This window comes from Coregonus clupeaformis, chromosome 33, assembly GCF_020615455.1.
Source record: "Coregonus clupeaformis isolate EN_2021a chromosome 33, ASM2061545v1, whole genome shotgun sequence".
Taxonomy (NCBI): domain Eukaryota; kingdom Metazoa; phylum Chordata; class Actinopteri; order Salmoniformes; family Salmonidae; genus Coregonus; species Coregonus clupeaformis.
The window spans coordinates 18,070,263-18,090,624 of NC_059224.1; the positions used below are offsets into that span (position 1 = coordinate 18,070,263).

Genomic DNA, 20,362 nt, shown 5'->3' on the forward strand with positions numbered 1-20,362 from the left:
AGTAATTAACTAATTTATCAAGGGAGACCAGAGTCCACCTCATGGTACTATAGCTTTGTACTATGGACCCTAAGGTGTATGCTAGCCCACCGTCTAGTTAAGCCTTTGTGTATGACTCTCCCAAGCCTTTGTGTGACGTGTCTGGGTGCTTATGTGCACGTGTGTTTGTTCCTTCTCCAGGTGTGTATCTCTCATTCCTCATTCTGTCGTATTAGCAGATTGAATGGGAGCCATATCTCTGAGATAGACAGGGGACTGGGCCCAACCCAGGCAAACACACCTTCATGAGCTAACCCTGCCTTGTTTGTTTGGATGGGTGAGGAGACCAGACCAGGGCTGACTCCAGCCAATCACAGCCCACGGCCAGACCAGGGCTGACTCCAGCCAATCACAGCCCACGGCCAAACCAGGGCTGACTCCAGCCAATCACAGCCCACGGCCAGATCAGGGCTGACTCCAGCCAATCACAGCCCACAGCCTTCTGTTGACCAACCACACCTTCCCATGCACCTCTGGTAGAAGACAGCCAATGATATGGATGGGTGCTTGATACACACACATTAACACTCTCTTATTGGTTGACAGTAACACGCACACAGTGACACAGCTGTCGGCATTGGCCCTTTCCAGGTCTTACCTTACCTCTGAGGGAAGGCAACCAATGACATGGTACATACATGGTCTTCGGTAAAGACAGTAACGCTGTGTTCTATTGGTAGACAGTAACACACATTCACAGTGACAGCTGTCGGTATCGGCTGTGCCATGTCAGGGAGAATAGGACATTGTGTCAGGATGATTATTGGATCTTCTCTGTGTGGAGGAGTGTCAGTGTGTGATCAGTGTGTGGAGAGGAGAGTATGTGAGCTTGCGTAGTGATTTTCAGCATTGGACAGAATGTTCAGCTATGTCTGTGGGATTGCCACTCAAACATTATTGAAAGGATGGACAACTGACGAATAGGTTTCATTAAAGAACTAGACAATGGATTCAGGTGTGTGCGTGTGAGCCAGATGGCTAACTAGAGTCAAATGAGGTGCCACAGCCCGCCTCAGAGGGAGATGGGTAACCATAGCGACACTTATTTTAGTTTGGCAGGCACTATAGTACACACACACCATCCTGAGAACACACTGAGGACAATGTCTTCACAGCTCTGTGTGTGCGTGCGTGTCTGTGTGTGTGTGTTACCTAAAAAGCATATTATTCTATTCTAAGCCGTGAACATGTAGCCTACACATACAGGTATTTAGGAAAGTCAGATCATTTGACTTTAATTAGAATCCACCTAACCAAACTGTCAGTATCTTCATCGTGTGATTTTTTTATTTATTCTATCACGTTCAGTGTAACCCTATGGCAGATCTTCTGTTTTATATTCTGCTGTATAGTTGTCATAGGGCTGGGGGCAACGGCGGACCTTTTACTCACAAGCACAGACTCCGTAGTTTAGTGAATAGAGAACAAAAAATTGCAGACTTTAAAAGACAACTAACCTTAATTCAAAGATTACTTTTTAGTCTTTCTATTGCAAAATGTGTGCATGTGTGTGACTGTGTATCTCTCCCACATACCTCCTTCCCTCTTTTCTCACCCCCCCGTCTGCCGACTGAAGCTCATCTCTCTCCCTATCTCTCTACCGCTCTTTCTCTACCTCTCCTGTTTTCTCTCTCTCCTTTTTTCTCTCTCTCTCCTTCTCTTTCTGTCTCTCTCCTCTCTCTCTACCTCTCCTTTCCTTCTCTCATTCACTCTAGTTTTCTCTCTCTCCTCTCTACCTTTCTATCTACCTCTCCATCCTCTCTCTCTCTCTCGCTCCACTTCTCACTCTCTCTCTCTCTCTCTCTCTGTCTTTTTCTGAGTCAGACTATAACCATCTGCCGCCCAGTGATAATGGTTGCTATGGAAGAGGGGATCAGCAAACCGGAGACAAACTTAAAAAGGGAGAAAATGGGAGAACGCTTCGCTACCTACCGGTCTGTCTACCCACCGCATTCTGCCATCTTAATAAACTGTGTGTGTGCGTGTCGCTAAACACCCTTCACATCCTTATCAGTTTGTTTTTATCTTAAAACATCTGTGTACGATTGATATGTGTCGATGAGATGATGATGCTGATGACAAAAGCGCACAATGACGGCAATCGATCAGCTCGCTCGCTCTATGAGAAATTGCCAATTGTTAACCTCTGAGTCTGTCCTGCTCCTAAGCCATTACGCTCTGCTTATTTGTCTCATTCTAAACTATCTCACTTTCCTCTGTCTGAACTGGACAGGCTGAGTTCATCATTCTGACCATACACGTTAATCCATGGTCCATCATGGTCCCTCATTCTTCTTTTGACTTGTTCTTCTTCTTGTGTTAGACTAGCAGACATCTGATAACAATCTGACATCTCAATGCCTTCTATCTAATTCATATCGGGCCTGTCAGATTTCTTTGACTATGAATAGATCAAGTGTTTGAGTCTTTATTGAAGTTGTCTGCTGTTAATGTACATGTACTACTGATGCATTAATACGATCAGTAGTGCTTTGGCAGCATCTAGCATCTCCACAGACACACACACACACACCTCTTGTTAAGAGCGGTGGGTGATAAACCCATCTTTAAGCAGGGGGGACATTTGTGTGAGATGGAATCAATCAGATATGTAAAGCTGCACATAAATTCATATTGAACCAGATGTTTCGATTATGTGTGTAGTAGGGTGGTGGTGGCAGGCAGGTTTGAAGTCTAGTGGAATAAGGAGAGCAGGAGTGTCAACGGGGCCAGTGGCGGACTTACCGTTAGGCAGAAGAGTCAATTGCCTCAGGCCTCACATCATCCCGTGCATTGTTTCATGCGATATGATTACAAATGTGACTTTCGTTGAAATTAAGCTGCAGCAATGAACGGGGCACAGAAATGAAAGAAAGAAATAAATAAATAAGATTTAATTTCAAAATGGATTAAATATTTTTTTTTCCTCACCCATCTTCACACAATACCCCATAATGACAAAGTGAAAACATGTTTTTAGACATTTTTGCAAATGTATTGAAAATGAAATACAGAACTATCTAATTTACATAAGTATTCACACCCCTGAGTCAATACTTTGTAGAAGCACCTTTGGCGGTGATTACAGCTTTGAGTTGTCTTGGGTATGTCTGTATCAGCATTGCCCATCTGGATTTGGGGATTTTCTCGATGGGGAGCAGCGGTGAACAGCTATCTTCAAGTCTTTCCACAGACTGGCCTCTGCCTGGCCTCTGCCTGGGGCCTCCAAATCAATAAGTCTGCCCCTGAACGCGGTAGCAGATTGCATGATGGGAGAGTTGATGAAATGGGTTTGGGGTCAGGAAGGATAATGGGATGGAGGTAGAGTTCAGAGAGGGATGGAGGGAAGAAGTCAGGAAGCTAACCTATTGTAGATTTCACTGTGGACAGCTGACAACGTGTGTGTGTATTAGGCTTGGGCGGTATCCAGATTGTCATACCTTCATACAGACCTTGTGCCATACCAGGATATTTGGTAATACTGGCACTGAACACAAGGGGCGCTATTTTCAAACCCCACTGAGCCTTTGTAATCTGAAGGTTAGTAATGACAACAACTACATGTAAAATCCCATAGAGAATGCTAACTACATGCTAATGAGCGCATTGCAAACATTTTATGCATTCTCTGACCTAAAGTATTTGCTGGACAGACATCCCAGCTCATAAAGTTATACAAGTAACAAAAAAATGCTACTCATAGCTTGCTGCACTCACAAAACAAATATTAAACAGCAAGGCTCTTGATCCAGGAGGGGATTCTCTGCTGTTACCAAGCAAAGCTTGATTTTGGAAGAAGCTAACCACTTAGCTAGATGGCTAACTAGCTACTAAATTAGCAAACCAAATACATAATGGCAGAGCATTTAGTGCATTTTAGACAGTTAACTTAATAGTTATAAGACATTTAGTTGTGAATTCCATACTGTAACTAGATCACCTGGCATGCTGCACAACAGTGAGTGACTCATATGGCTCCGGTCTCTCCTCATTGTGTGCTTGTAAACAAACACCATGTGACTGGGGACTAGCAGTAAGCTTCCTAATCAAAAATGATGTGACAGGTGAAATGAAGAACGTGATCATCTTTATCCGCTAACGGATTGCACAAGTTGACTGTGGGTATTTACTTAAAAAGTAGCTACAAATATTCAAATGTACTAAAAAACTTTAAAGAAATAGTTTCAACGGTATTGATGGTATTGAAAAAAACCCATCCCGTGGCTAGTTCCAAATATCCCGGTATACCACCCTAGCCTAGTGTGCGTGGTGTGTTTGTGTGTATGTGTGTGTGCGAGCATGTGTGTGCATGTGTGTGTGTCAGGGAGGGCTGGTGACCAGGTCTTTTCTATTAACTCAGAAGGCAGGCTGGGCTGGGGTGAGCCGGAGAATCAGAGTGTACTCTAGCCTCTCTGATCTTTTCTGTGGGGGCTGATGGTGGTGGTGTGTGTGTGTGTGTGTGTTGCTGTAGGGTCTGATGGTGGTTGACCCAGGGTTTCCATCAGGCTTTGCTGTTCTGATAACGTCTCTCACTGTGGTAGAAAGAAAAAATAAGACCCTATTGGATTTATGATGTATGTACACAGCAGATTGAGGTGGTGCAACGTTTGTTGTAGATGGATATAATCCAGTACTAATCATTTATACCCCCCCCCCCTGATTGTGTGGCTACACAATTTAATAAGCGCCCATGTTCAAAGCCATACCAACTTTTAATTGCCTTTGATTGCACATTGCAAGGTATAATTAAGTATTTGAGTGAATAGGTTTAATAGGCCTGTGGGCTTGCACAATAAGAGTAAAGACCCTTTAGAAAGTGACTAGGATGTGGATTTTGATCCCTGCCATTGAGGCTATAATCAGCATCAGTCACCAGTAAGGACACTCTCCTTAACTCCTTTAACCCATTTACAATGATTCACCTTGCTATTAGGCCCTGTCACATAAGAGTAGACTCCTGTGTGTGTGTGTGTGTGTGTGTGTGCGTGTGCGTGTGCGTGTGCACCCGCGTGTGTGTGTGTGCGCGCATAAGTGTGTGTGTGTGTGTCTGTGTGCACGTGTGCTACAGAACGACCGATATCAGTGTCATTAAATTTGAACATTTTGATGACAACATTTCCCAGACAGCCATGTATGCATTAATTAATACATTTAAAAAATACGAAGAATACATTTCACTGTTTTTACCAATCTAACTACAACAACATAATGGTAATAATTGTATTTTAATGGTAAATCTCTACTGATAAACTAGGTACATCAAGATGGCATAGGCCTAATCACAATACATGCGAATGCATATTCTATAGGAGTGTGTGATTTCAGTGGAGTCTTTGGTGCTACAGATGACAAACAATATGTTGCCCTTACATTTGGGATTGTATTAGCCTACCGATCAACAACATTTGCATAGAAGCAGCCTAATCGCGTCTTTCATAAAAAGGTGCGCTGTCTCTTTAAAGCGTTAAGACTGGCGCAGGCGTCACTCAATACATACATGCAACAGTTTGTCGAAATAGAAAGAACAGTCATTTCACTCAGTGAACGTTTTTGGAGACAACCAGCTTGCTTTGCATATTATAACAAATCACGTTTTAGAGTAGTGAACAACTGACGTTAGCTTCAGCTGTAAACTAGCTAGCTTTCTGTGACTGAGTGTAAACCTATTTTGCTAGCTACCTGGCTAGCTAGCTACTGGTATCTTTTGTTTTGTAAAGTGCTATAGCCTGTAGCTATATGAACATTTGTTTTTTCGAACAGTAAATGGATTATATGCAGCATGAGTGGGTAGCTAACAAGATTCAGTCCAGCCAAAGGTTAATCCAGTCGCCGGATTGCGACAGTTTGACACAAGAGGCAAGTGCGCTCGCGCTACATAGCTAGCTAGCTAGGGGACATGGCTGCGCTGATACTCAGTCTCAGGGCCCGACCGATGTGCTCTAGTGTGTGCGTGTAGATGGGTTAGTGAATTATACAGGACAAGACATCGCTCAAGGCTGACCTGTCTGTGATTTAGAACAGACAAGGAGTTAGTTTAGACCACGCTCCGAGAAGCGTTGACTATGACATGTGCCATGTACTTAAGATATTAAAATAGTCAATGACGTGATCGTCTGTTTGCAAAGCTTGCTGACAAACTAGTCAACATTTTATTAAAAGTAAACTGTGTTCAGCTGTTCCATTTATTTGTCGGTGTAACAGCCCAAGAACAGACCCATCATCTCTTCTCTATCTCAATCTCTTGTCTGTTTATCAGGCCTGATGTATGTTTGTATCGTTCTCTAAACTGTTGTGCTGTTTATCTACTGTGTCATTTAAAAGCTGATAAACTGATGCGTTAATCTCTCTCTCGCTCGCTGTTATCCAGGTGTCAGAGATGGTTTGGTCCTATTGTTTCGTAATGTGTTGTTCTCCTCTCTCCCAGGTGTCAGGTGGGTCTCCAGGGGAGAGGGAGAGCCAGGCTCCAGGTCTGCTGTTAGCTCCAGGGGTGAAGTGGGGACAGATGCCCATCAACCAGCTCACACCCTGGGAGACGGAAGAACCCCCTGCCAAACAACAGCACAGAGACAGCGAACCCACAGGTACTGACACGCATGCATACACGCGCACACAAACACACATGCATACGCAGCTCATGAATTCTCAACACACACCCTGCAATACTGTACTAATCATGGCAATCATTGTCTGTATTGTAATATTTTCCAATTTTAAACAAATCATATTTTTGAAGGAGCTATTTCCTGAGTATAAATGAGTATGAGAATAAAACAGACAAGAATGCTAGTAATGGATTAAGTTTAGGAGCTGTGGAAGTTGAGCACCTGTAGTGTCAAAGTGAACACAGAATGGCTGTTTTACATTTACATTTTAGTCATTTTTAGCAGACGCTCTTATCCAGAGCGACTTACAGGAGCAATTAGGGTTAAGTGCCTTGCTTAAGGGCACATCGACAGATTTTTCACCTAGTCGGCTCGGGGATTAGAACCAGCGACCTTTCGGTTACTGGCACAACGCTCTTACCCACTAAGCTACCTGCCGCCCCGGGGCTGTGCCCTGCAGCTGTCAATTTCCCTCTGTTACGTTGCTCTGCTGGCCTCTGCCACCCGCTCATGGAGAATGGGTCTAATTTAAGAATAATACACAATGATACAGCCACTGCACTCGCTCCTCTGGAACCTCTAGTAACACAGACACGCTGAGGCAAGCTACACTATGAAAATAATATAATTCTATCGACACTGAATACAGTATCGAACAATGTATTCAAGAAATGCAATGAAATATTGTGTAGTTCCATAGCAAATATCCAGTTTCCACATTCCTAATACTGTAGTGAGAAATACAATGAATACTGTATATTCAAGCAATACTCATTATATACAGTACAACACTGTGTATACATCAACATAAAGTAGCAAACAATACAACATTAATGCAGGGTTCCCCAACTGGCGGCCCGTGGGTGGTTTTTATTTGCTGATGATCCCTGATGTAGTGTGTGTTATTACAGCAACACCATGAATACTGTATACTTATTGAGTAGTGTCCGGCATACTGTAACTCTACATTAGTAAATTTACTAATTATCTGCTAACTGTAATTCAGTCTCAAAGATGTAATTAGATCAGTTGATTAATAATTAACCTGTCACAGCTGAGACACTGATTACATAGACACAGAAGTAATACATTTAATGGAAAATATATAGTGCAGCCTTTGCCACTACTAAATGTCTAGTTTCTCAAAAACGTCACTAATACTTTAACAATGAAAATAAGTCCTCTCTGCTCTTCTAATCAAATGTTATTTGTCACGTGCCGAATACAACAGGTGTAGACTTAACCATGAAATGCTCGCTTACGAGCCCTTCCCAACGATGCAGAGTTAAAAAGTAACACGAGGAATAAAATACACAAGAATGGAGCTATGTGCATTCGGAAAGTATTCAGACCCCTTCACGTTTTCCACGTTTTGTTACGTTACAGCCTTGTTCTAAAATTGATTCAATAGTTCCCCCCCCCCCCCAACATTTACATAAGTGTTCAGACCCTTCACTCAGTACTTTGTTGAAGCACCTTTGGCAGTGATTACAGCCTCAAGTCTTCTTGGGTATGATGCTACAAGCTTGGCACACCTGTATTTGGGGAGTTTCTCCCATTCTTCTCTGCAGATCCCCTCAAGCTCTGTCAGGTTGGAGCGTCGCTGTACAATTATTTTCAGGTCTCTCCAGAGATGTTCGATCGGGTTTAAGTCCGGGCTCTGGCTGGGCCTCTCATGGACATTCAGAGACTTGTCCCGAATCTACTCCTGCGTTGTCTTATCTGTGTTTAGGGTTGTTGGCCTGTTGGAAAGTGAACCTTCGCCCCAGTCTGAGGTCCTGAGTGCTCTGGAGCAGGTTTTCATCAAGGATCTCTCTGTACTTTGCTCCGTTCATCTTTCCCTCGATCCTGACTAGTCTCCCAGTCCCTGCCGCTGAAAAACATCCCCACAGCATGATGCTGCCACCACATTGCTTCACTGTAGGGATGGTATTGGCCAGGTGATGAGCGGTGCCTGGTTTCCTCCAGACATGACGCTTGGCATATAGGCCAAAGATTTCAATCTTGGTTTCATCAGACCGGAGAATCTTGTTTCTCATGGTCTGAGAGTCTTTAGGTGCCTTTTGGCAAACTCCAAGCGAGCTGTCATGTGCCTTTTTACTGTGGAGTGGCTTCCGTCTGGTCACTCTACCATAAAGGCCTGATTGATGGAGTGCTGCAGAGATGGTTGTCCTTCATGAAGGTTCTCTCATCTCCACAGAGGAACTCTGGAGCTCTGTCTGAGTGACCATCGGGTTCTTGGTCACCTCCCAAGGCCATTTTGTTCAGTTTGGCCGGGCGGCCAGCTCTAGGAAGAGTCTTGGTGGTTCCAAACTAATTCCATTTAAGAATGATGGAGGCCACAGTGTTCTTGGGGACCTTCAATGTTGCAGACATTTTTTGGTACCCTTCCCCAGATCTGTGCCTCGACACAATCCTGTCTCAGAGCTCTACGGACAATTCCTTCGACCTCATGGCTTGTTTTTTTATCTCACATGCACTGTCAACTGTGGGACCTTATAGACAGGTGTGTGCCGTTCCAAATCATGTCCAATCAATTGACTTTACCACAGGTGGACTCCAGTCAAGTTGTAGAAACATCTCAAGGATGATCAATGGAAACAGGATGCACCTGAGCTCAATTTTGAGTCTCATAGCAAAGTGTCTGAATACTTACGCAAATAAGGTATTTCTGTTTTTAATACATGTGCAAAAATGTATGGAGTATTGTGTGTAGATTGATGAGGAGAAATGTTTATTGAATCAATTTTAGAATAAGGCTGTAACGTAGCAAAATGTGGAAAAAGTGAAGGGGTCTGAATACTTTCCGACTACACTGTAAAGAGAGTACCAGTACCAGATCAATGTGCAGGGGTATGAGGTATTTGAGGTAGATGTGTACATGAAGGCATGGTAAAGTAACTACGCATCAGGATAAATAATTAATACGAGTAAAATAAAGAACTGAATAGCAGCACTACTGTTTGAGAGTCTGCCACCACAAAATTAATTTGACCAAAGCTTTGGGACGACTATAAGTCTAGTTTTTCCAACTCATCACTGAGGACACTGGCGGTGGGGAGTCAGAGCAGTGCTCTTTGTCCCCTTGTGTGTTCCCTAGGGACACACACACACAGGACCCTGCTGTGTGGATTATAGAGGTGGCTGAATGGTCCATGAAGCCCTGTGGTATTAGTATTGTATTCAGATGACTGAGGCTTTTCCCCCAGCCCCAAGCACGGAGTGACACACACACACACACACACGCCCTACCACGGAGTGAGATGTCACCCATACAGAATGCTGCTGCATATGACAATCAATCAGGGCTTGACATTAACATTTAGTAGGACTGATTTTTTACTTGTCCGAAAGCTCAATCACTCTGTAACACCATGGGCCAAAAAAGTGACTGAAAATTGTGTTGTATGGTGCAAGGAGCCACTTCACAAAATAACCTTCATTATTATCATTGGTATTGACAGTGGAAGACTGCTGGTCTCCGATCCCATGTATTATATCTCCTGTCGTTGTGGCCTTGAGCAAGGCACTTAACCCCCTAAAAGTAAAATACTGCACTGATGGGCTACTGTATAAAACATGTGGTCCGTCAACCCTCCATCGGGAGAGCTACTGGGTGTGCAGGCATTTTATCCAACCATGCTCAGCTTTCTTTTTTTCTTTTTTTTTTACAATGTGGTTTGTTCGAGAAGGGCTGGAGCAAAAGCCTACACACCCAGTTAGCTCTCCTGGACTGTCCAGGAGGAGGGTTGGCCACCCTGCAACATTACGACTACAACCAAATACTTTATAAAATAATTCCCTCATTCAATGAACCAGGGATCAAATGGCTAAGGTGGACAAGGTAGCTAACTAAGATGTTTATCTATTTGTAAGGTTGAAATATTCAGTGTTCAGGGGTGATCTTGACAGAATAGGAGTTACTTGTCAATTAGGCTATTCTAAGAATAATTTTTAACTTTGTCAGAATTACATGGCCAGTATTGAATAGAGGAGAATCCTAGCCAATTTTGAGCGATTGAGAGACTGTTTAAAACCGGAGTATGCAGCATTGATTTCATCAACTGATCACCCATATCAACTGCGTGTCGGCCATTTGCGGTTATACACGAGTGCCGGTAGAAAGTTATTTTAGGACATCGGACAAGACAATGACATTAATTCATGCTAAACTCAACATCACATTTTATTTGTCGCATACACGTGTTTAGCAGATGTTATTGCAGGTGTAGCGAAATGCTTGTGCTGCTAGCTCTGACAGTGCAGTAATATCTAACAAGTAATAGCTAACAATTTCACAACATATACCCAATACACACAATCTAAGTAAGGAATGGAATTTAAGAATGTATCCATATATGGACAAGCAATGACAGAACGGCATGGACTAAGATACAGTAGAATATTATAGAATACAGTATATACATACAGTGGCTTGCGAAAGTATTCACCCCTTTTGGCATTTTTCCTATTTTGTTGCCTTACAACCTGGAATTGAAATGGATTTTTTGGGGGTTTGTATCATTTGATTTACACAACATGCCTACCACTTTGAAGATGCAAAATATTTTTTTATTGTGAAACAAACAAGAAATAAGACAAAAAAACTGAACTTAAGCGTGCATAACTATTCACCCCCAAGTCAATACTTTGTAGAGCCACCTTTTGCAGCAGTTACAGCTGCAAGTCTCTTGGGGTATGTCTCTATAAGCTTGGCACATCTAGCCAGTGGGATTTTTGCCCGTTCTTCAAGGCAAAACTGCTCCAGCTCCTTCAAGTTGGAAGGGTTCCGCTGATGTACAGCAATCTTTAAGTCATACCAAAGATTCTCAATTGGATTGAGGTCTGGGCTTTGACTAGGCCATTCCAAGATATTTAAATGTTTCCCCTTAAACCACTTGAGTGTTGCTTTAGCAGTATGCTTAGGGTCATTGTCCTGTTGGAAGGTGAACCTCGGTCCCAGTCTCAAATCCACTGTGGAGCTTTGCAGCTCCTTCAGAGTTATCTTTGGTCTCTGTTGCCTCTCTGATTAATGCCCTCCTTGCCTGGTCCGTGAGTTTTGGTGGGCGGCCCTCTCTTGGTAGGTTTGTTGTGGTGCCATATTCTTTCCATTTTTTAATAATGGATTTAATGGTGCTCTGTGGGATGTTCAAAGTTTCTGATATTTTTTTATAACCCAACCCTGATCTGTACTTCTCCACAACTTTGTCCCTGACCTGTTTGGAGAGCTCCTTGGTCTTCATGGTCCCGCTTGCTTGGTGGTGCCTCTTGCTTAGTGGTGCCTCTTGCTTAGTGGTGTTGCAGACTCTGGGGCCTTTCAGAACAGGTGTGTGTATATATACCGAGATCATGTTACAGATTGCACACAGGTGGACTTTATTTAACTAAATATGTGACTTCTGAAGGTAATTGGTTGCACCAGATCTTATTTAGGGGCTTCATAGCAAAGGGGGTGAATACATATGCACGCACCACTTTTCCGTTATTTATTTTTTATAATGTTTTGAAACAAGTTATTTTTTTCATTTCACTTCATCAATTTGGACTATTTTGTGTATGTCCATTACATGAAATCAAAATGCATTTAAATTACAGGTTGTAATGCAACAAAATAGGAAAAAACGCCAAGGGGGATGAATACTTTTGCAAGGCACTGTATGAGATGAGTAGTGCAAGATATGTCAACATTATTAAAGTGACTAGTGTTCCATTTCTTAAAGTGGCCAGTGATTTCAATAGGCAGCAGCAGTCTCTAATGTGCTAGTGATGGCTATTTAGCAGTCTAATGGTCTTGAGATAGAAGCTGTTTTTCATTATCTCGGTCCCAGCTTTGATGCACCTGTACTGACCTCGCCTTCTGGATGATAGCGGGGTGAACAGGCAGTGGCTCGGGTGGTTGATGTCCTTGATGATCTTTTTGGCCTTCCTGTGACATCGGGTGCTGTAGGTGTCCTGGAGGGTGGGTAGTTTGAACCCGGTAATGCGTTAGGCAGACCGCACCACCCTCTGGAGAGCCCTGCGGTTGCGGGCGGTGCAGTTGCCGTACCTTGCGGTGATACAGCCCGACATGATGCTCTCAATTGTGCATCTGTAAAAGTTTTGAGGGTTTTAGGTGCCAAGCCAAGTTTCTAAAGTCTCCTGAGGTTGAAGAGGCTCTGTTGTGCCTTCTTCACCACACTGTCAGCGTGGGTGGACCATTTCAGTTTGTCAGTGATGTGTACGCCAAGGAACTTGAAGCTTTCCACCTTCTCCACTGCAGTCCCGTCGATGTGGATAGGGGGATGCACCAATTTCAAAGATTTTACTGAGTTACATTTAATATAAGGAAATCAGTCAATTGAAATAAATAAATTAGGGCCTTATCTATGGATTTCACATGACTGGGAATACAGATAGGTATCTGTTGGTCACAGATATTTAAAAAAATAAAAAAATAGGGGCGTGGATCAGAAAACCAGTCAGTATCCGGTGTGACCACCATTTGCCTCATGCAGTGTGACACATATCCTTTGCATAGAGTTGATCAGGCTGTTGATTGTGGCCTGTGGAATGTTGTCCCACTCCTCTTCAATTGCTGCGCAAGTTGCTGGATATTGGCGGGAACTGGAACACGCTGCCGTACATGTCGATCCATAGCATCCCAAACATGCTCAATGGTTGATGTCTGGTGAGTATGCAGGTCATGGAAGAACTGGAACATGGGGCCGTGCATTATCATGCTTAAACATGAGGTGATGGGGGCGGATGAATGGCACGACAATGGGCCTCAGGATCTCATGGTATCGCTGTGCATTCAAATTGCCATCGATAAAATGCGGTTTTGTTCGCCCACACAACGCCATACATGTGCTCTGCGGTTGTGAGGCCTATTGGACGTACTGCCAAATTCTCTAAAACGACGTGGGTAGAGAAATGAACGTTCAATTCTCTGGCAACAGCTCTGGTGGACATTACTGCTGTCAGCATGCCAGTTGCACGCTCCCTCAAAACTTGAGACATCTGTGGCATTGTTGTGTGACACAACAGCACATTTTAGTGGCCTTTTGTCCCTAGCACAAGGTGCACATGTGTAATGATCATGCTATTTAATCAGCTTCTTGATATGCCACACCTGTCAGGTGGATGGATTATCTTGGCAAAGAAGAAATGCTCACTAACAGGGATGTAAACAAATTTGTGCACAAAATTTGAGCAAAATTAGCTTTTTGTGCAAATGGAACATTTCTGGGATATTTTTTGTTCAGTGTAGTTAACTAACGAGAGAACCAGCCAAGCTACACTGTTTTCAATTGGCGATCTTGTTAGTCAGATGTATATCATTATTTTACCTGCTGCACAATTGTCTCTCTGTCGCCTCTGGCAACGGCCCACTGACACATACACGCAGGTAATGCACACCATTACTTTTGCAGGGTTTTCATTCCTGACCAAACATTTGCTGTAACTGGGCAAATAACTCAGTAGCAATTATAATCAACAAATGTGCAAACGAGGCTAGGCTTGCTTTGATCTCAAAAACGCATCTCGTGACTGCATGATTGAAAGACGGCTCGTGCCTGTCAATGCAGGCTTACAATATTAGGGCCCCGTGTAGCTCAGTTGGTAGAGCATGGCGCTTGCAACGCCAGGGTTGTGGGTTCGATTCCCACGGGGGTCCAGTATGAAAAAAAAGAAAATAATGTATGCACTCACTAACTGTAAGTCGCTCTGGATAAGAGTGTCTGCTTAATGAGTTAAATGTAAATAATTATACTCCGATGGGAGCACAGTACGCAAATCATCGTTTTTTTTTTTTTTTTTTTTACTTGTCCAACAATCTTTTTACTTGCCCGGACAAGCGTTAATGTCGAGCCCTGCTCAATCCAAGCATAGTGTTACATATTAATGCGGTTGCTATGCCGAAGTCTGTGTGCTCACGGCTGGCATCGGCAATGAACCCAGCGTTGCTCCTCACTTCACTGAACTGAGTGGTGAGAAACTTCTCCGCCAACTCTGCCAGAATTATTCAAATGGTTTGAATAGGAACTTCTCTGCAGTCGGTTGTTTTAAATACGTTTCTGTCCGGAAAAGTTAACTTTTGGCTTGTCAGAAAGAATAAGGGCCTTGATTTCTGAAGATTTGCCTTAGATTTACCTTATTTGCAATTTAATTGAAGTTCATCAAAACAAGACCTCGTCGATATTTTAACAATTAGAGGTTGATTGAGCAATTCACCAAATTGAAATAGAATTCTTATGAAAGGACCCAAGGAGCACTTACAAAACAACCAATATTTCATCCTCACACATTTTAATTATGGGGTACAAGAGAGCAATCAGAAGGAATCTATTTAATAATGCAATTACTTTTCCCTTAAATGCCCACACCAGCGAAAATATTTTTTTTCAGCTGAAAGACAATCCCCAGAGCTTACCGTGATGTCCAACATTTTAGTCAAAGTATGATATATTTGGACTTGAACAGGGAAATCCGAAGTTGAACTTTGTATTTTTCTGTGTCTATGCCGTGTGTTTCCTGATAGAAATGACAGACATTTCGATCTGACTATACGTGTCTTGTGAGGGCTGGCTTTAGTTAATTTGGAACCACCTATAAAACATATACACTACCGGTCAAAAGTTTTAGAACACCTACTCATTCAAGGGTTTTTCTTTATTTTTACTATTTTCTACATTGTAGAATAATAGTGAAGATATCAAAACTATGAAATAACACACATGGAATCATGTAGTAACCAAAAAAGTGTAAAACAAATCAAAATATATTGAATATTTGAGATTCTTCAAAGTAGCCACCCTTTGCCTTGATGACAGCTTTGCACACTCTTGGCTTTCTCTCAACCAGCTTCACCTGGAATGCTTTTCCAACAGTCTTGAAGGAGTTCCCATATATGCTGTGCACTTGTTGGCTGCTTTTCCTTCACTCTGCGTTCCGACTCATCCCAAACCATTTCAATTTGGTTGAGGTCGGGGGATTGTGGAGGCCAGGTCATCAGATGCAGCACTCCATCCCTCTCCTTCTTGGTAAAATAGCCCTTACACAGCCTGGAGGTGTGTTGGGTCATTGTCCTGTTGAACCAGATGGGATGGCGTATCGCTGCAGAATGCTGTGGTAGCCATGCTGGTTAAGTGTGCCTTGAATTCTAAATAAATCACAGACCGTGTCACCAGCAAAGCACCTCCACACCATAACACCACCTCATCCATGCTTTACGGTGGGAAATACACATGTGTATCAGAAAGACACGGCGGTTGGAACCAAAAATCTCCAATTTGGACTCCAGACCAAAGGACAAATTTCCACTGGTCTAATGCCCATTGCTCGTGTTTCTTGGCCCAAGCAAGTCTCTTCTTCTTATTGGTTTCTTTTGCAGCAGTTCGACCATGAAGGCCTGATTCATGCAGGCTCCTCTGAACAGTTGATGTTGAGATGTGTCTCTTACTTGCATTTATTTGGGCTGTAATTTCTGAGTCTGGTAACTCTAGTGAACTTATCCTCTGCAGCAGAGGTAACTTTGGGTCTTCCATTCCTGTGGCGGTCCTCATGAGAGCCAGTTTCATCATAGCGCTTGATGGTTTTTGCGACTGCACTTGAAGAAACGTTCAAAGTTCTTGAAATGTTCCATATTGACTGACCTTCATGTCTTAAAGTAATGATGGACTGTCGTTTCTCTTTGCTTATTTGAGCTGTTCTTGCCATAATATGGACTTGGTCTTTTACCAAATAGGGCTATCTTCTGTATACCCTCCTACCTTGTCACAACACAACTGATTTGCTGAAACACGCTAAGAAGGAAAGAAATTCCACAAATTAACTTTTAAGAAGGCACACCTGTTAATTGAAATGCATTCCAGGTGACTACCTCATGAAGCTGGTTGAGAGAATGCGAGAGTGGTCAAAGCTGTCAAGGCAAAGGGTGGATATTTGAAGAATCTCAAATATAAAATATTTTTTGATTTGTTGAACACTTTTTTTGGTTACTACATGATTCCATATGTGTTATTTCATAGTTTTTATGTCTTCACTATTATTTTGCAATGTAGAAAATAGTAAAAATAAAGAAAAACCCTTGAATGAGTAGGTGTTCTATAACTTTTGACCGGTAGTGTACATGTCTGGGCTCATTACTTCTTGTTTACAACCTGGTGCTACTGTTTATTGCTGTCTGTAATGCACCTTGTACGATCTGGAACTGTTGGTTGGGCTAATGTTATTCTGTTGAGCGACTGACGTTCACTTGTCTATAGTAAGCAGCCTGGCAAGGCACACCTTAGCCGAATGACTTATCAGGGGCTAACTTCATGGCTAAGGTCACCTAGCTAACATTAGCTGGATAGCTAGCTGGTGACATCGAAAGTGGATAGGTGAAACGTCAACACCGCTGGGATACATAGTTGTTTCTGGAGATATGTTATGCACGGTAGCATTACAGTGACGTTAGCAACAAGAGTAGGCCTATGGGTCACTAACAAGTTTGGCTGGCTGGCTAGCTAGCTATAGTATAGGTAACTGTGCGGTGAAGTAAATCCATATGAAGTAGTGAAGTTCATATATACAGTAGAATTACATGATATGGATACATTGTAAGATGTTTATATACATTTGACATTTTAGTCATTTTAGCCAGAGTGACTTACAGGAGCTGTTAGGTTTAAGTGATTTGCTCAAGGCCACATCTGCAGATTTTTCATCTAGTCAGCTTGGAGATTTCAACTAGCGACCTTTCGGTTAAGAGCGTTAGGCAAAGCATTTGGTACAAAGTATGATTCATGATTTGACCAAGTGACAGCCTTATTCTAACCGGTTCATCAAAACAATGTTCAAGAAGTTGGGCTATTCTATTAGTAGCTAGCTATATTGCTAGAAATTTATTGGTCCACATTCTAACTAGTGTCCATCACTGATAAAGGCAATAGTTGCTTTCCTTGGCTCCCTACAAAAAGCTTTAGGGCCAGCTAGTGGAGATACTTGTAAACATTACAGCTAGGTCGTTCCAGCTTTTGTTTAGTTGGCGAGCCAGGTAGCTAGCTAGCTAACAAACTAATTACATTTTGAGTACAGTAGCTAGCTACTAACTACATAACCGTTACTCTTCAGATAATTATGTTATCAGAAAAACAGCTGAATGGTAGTTAGCTAGCATAGTTATGGGTACTCTTATGCTTGAAACAACTTTGGAACCAATTATCCACAGTTGCTAATAGTTACCAGTAGCTAGCTAGCTTTATTGGTCCAGGGAGTAGGTTAGCTAGCCTCTAGCTTCGCTGGTAAAACTCCAGTATTACTGCTAAACTATGTATTCATCCTTGATCATTCAATTCCATTGCAGAAGAGGGATGAGTGTGGATGGTCATTCGCCTGGTTGTGGCTACCCTTAACTGTGCTGTGCTCCGTAGCGATTAGCTAAGCTACCCTGACCCTGGTGGTTTGGTTTGTTTACAAATCGCGGAGTGTGGCCTTTGCCAGAGACCGTATGGGCTGTGCAAACCGATGAAGGTGGAGATGTGCACGCCCGATTAATCAATATTTATAAGTAGCCATACGTCTGTGTTCGGAGGGTGGAACTAAATGAGCATTTCTGCACTAGGACAGGAATTAGGTCAAAATAGTGGTGGCAACTTACTCTGGAGGGGGCCTTTTTAAACCTTTAATGAGCTTTGCTGCAAGAGGATGTTGGCCATCGCTAATGAGGTCCGTCTTGTTACTTCAGCATACACTGAGTGTACAAAACATTAGGAACACCTTAATATTGAGTTGCATCCCCTTTTGCCTTCAGAACAGCCTCAATTCGTCGGGGCATGGACTCTACAAGGTGTCGAAAGTGGTCCTCATGTTGACTCCAATACTTCCCAGAGTTGTCTAGTTGGCTGGTAGTGAAGCTCTACTCTGAATAGCTTATTCCATCTCACAGATGCTTAATTGGATCAACTGTTATTTTTCACATGCGCCGAATACAACAGGTGTAGACCTTACAGTGAAATGCTTACTTACAAGCCCTTAACCAACAATGCAGTTTTAAGAAAGAATACCTAAAAAAATCAGAAAAGCTACAAATAATTAAAGAGCAGCAGTAAATTAACAATAGCGAGGCTTATATACAGGGGGTACCGGTACCGAGTCAATGTGGGGGGGCACCGGTTAGTCGAAGTAATATGTACATGTAGGTAGCGTTATTAAAGTGACTATGCATAGATAATAAACAGAGAGTAGCAGCAGCGTGAAGAGGGGGGCAATGCAAATAGTCTGGGTAGCCATTTGATTAGATGTACAGGAGTCTTATGGCTTGGGGTTAGAAGCTGTTTAGAAGCCTCTTGGACCTAGACTTGGCGCTCCAGTACCGCTTGCTGTGCAGTAGCAGAGAGAACAATCTATGACTAGGGTGGCTGGAGTCTTTGACCATTTTTCCTTCCTCTGACACCGCCTGGTATAGAGGTCCTGGATGGCAGGAAGCTTGGCCCCAGTGATGTACTGTACACACTACCCTCTGTAGTGCCTTGCGGTCTGAGGCCGAGCAGTTGCCATACCAGGCAGTGATACAACCAGTCAGGATGCTCTCAATGGTGCAGCTGTAGAACTTTTTGAAGATCTGAGGACCTTTTCAGTCTCCTGAGGGGAAATAGGTTTTGTTGTGCACTATTCACAACTGTCTTGGTGTGCTTGGACCATGTTAGTTTGTTGGTGATGTGGACACCAAGGAACTTGAACCTCTCAACCTGCTCCACTACAGACCCGTCGACGAGAATGGGGGCGTGCTCGGTCCTCTTTTTCCTGTAGTCCACAATAATCTCCTTTGTCTTGATCACGTTGAGGGAGAGGTTGTTGTCCTGGCACCACACAGCCAGGTCTCTGACCTCCTCCCTATAGGCTGTCTCGTCGTTGTCTGTGATCAGGCCTACCACTTGTGTCATCGGCAAACTTAATGATGGTGTTGGAGTCGTGCCTGGCCATGCAGTCATGCGTGAACAGGGAGTACAGGAGGGGACTGAGCAAGCACCCCTGAGGGGCCCCCGTGTTGAGGATCAGCGTGGCGGATGTGTTGTTACCTACCCTTACCACCTGGGGGCGGCCCGTCAGGAAGTCCAGGATCCAGTTGCTGAGGGAGGTGTTTAGTCCCAGGGTCCTTAGCTTAGTGATGAGCTTTGAGGGCACTATGGTGTTGAATGCTGAGCTGTAGTCAATGAAAGCATTCTCACGTAGGTGTTCCTTTTGTCCAGCTGTGAAAGGACAGTGTGGAGCGCAATCGATATTGCATCATCTGTGGATCTGGTGGGGCGGTATGCACATTTTGTGGGTCTAGGGTTTCTGGGATAATGGTGTTGATGTGAGCCATGACCAGCCTTTCAATGCACTTCATGGCTACAGACGTGAGTGCTACGGGTCGGTAGTCATTTAGGCAGGTTACCTTAGTGTTCTTGGACACAGGGACTATGGTGGTCTGCTTGAAACATGTTGGTATTACAGACAGGGAGAGGTTGAAAATGTCAGTGAAGACACTTGCCAGTTGGTCAGCGCATGCTCGGAGTACATGTCCTGGTAATCTGTCTAGCCCTGCGGCCTTGTGAATGTTGACCTGTTTAAAGGTCTTACTCAGATTGGCTACGGAGAGCGTGATCTCACAGTCATCCGGAACAGCTGATGCACTCATGCATGTTTCAGTGTTACTTGCCTCGAAGCGAGCATAGAAGTAATTTAGCTCGTCTGGTAGGCTCGTGTCACTGGGC

General features: G+C 43.3%; 1 protein-coding gene across 2 annotated transcripts in view; it reads left to right on the top strand.

Moving 5' to 3' along the window:
• Positions 1 to 20,362, top strand: part of LOC121548727 (kelch-like protein 29) — a 371,638-nt gene that overhangs the window by 236,686 nt on the left and 114,590 nt on the right. The window contains exons 1-2 of one of the 2 annotated variants that reach the window (XM_045210181.1): positions 5,518 to 5,895; positions 6,464 to 6,620. In XM_045210181.1, the coding sequence (XP_045066116.1) occupies positions 5,803 to 5,895; positions 6,464 to 6,620 (250 nt within the window). In that variant the 5' untranslated portion in view covers positions 5,518 to 5,802. Of the gene's footprint in view, positions 1 to 5,517; positions 5,896 to 6,463; positions 6,621 to 20,362 lie in introns of those variants that run through there. The other variant, XM_045210180.1, reaches the window with a different exon arrangement.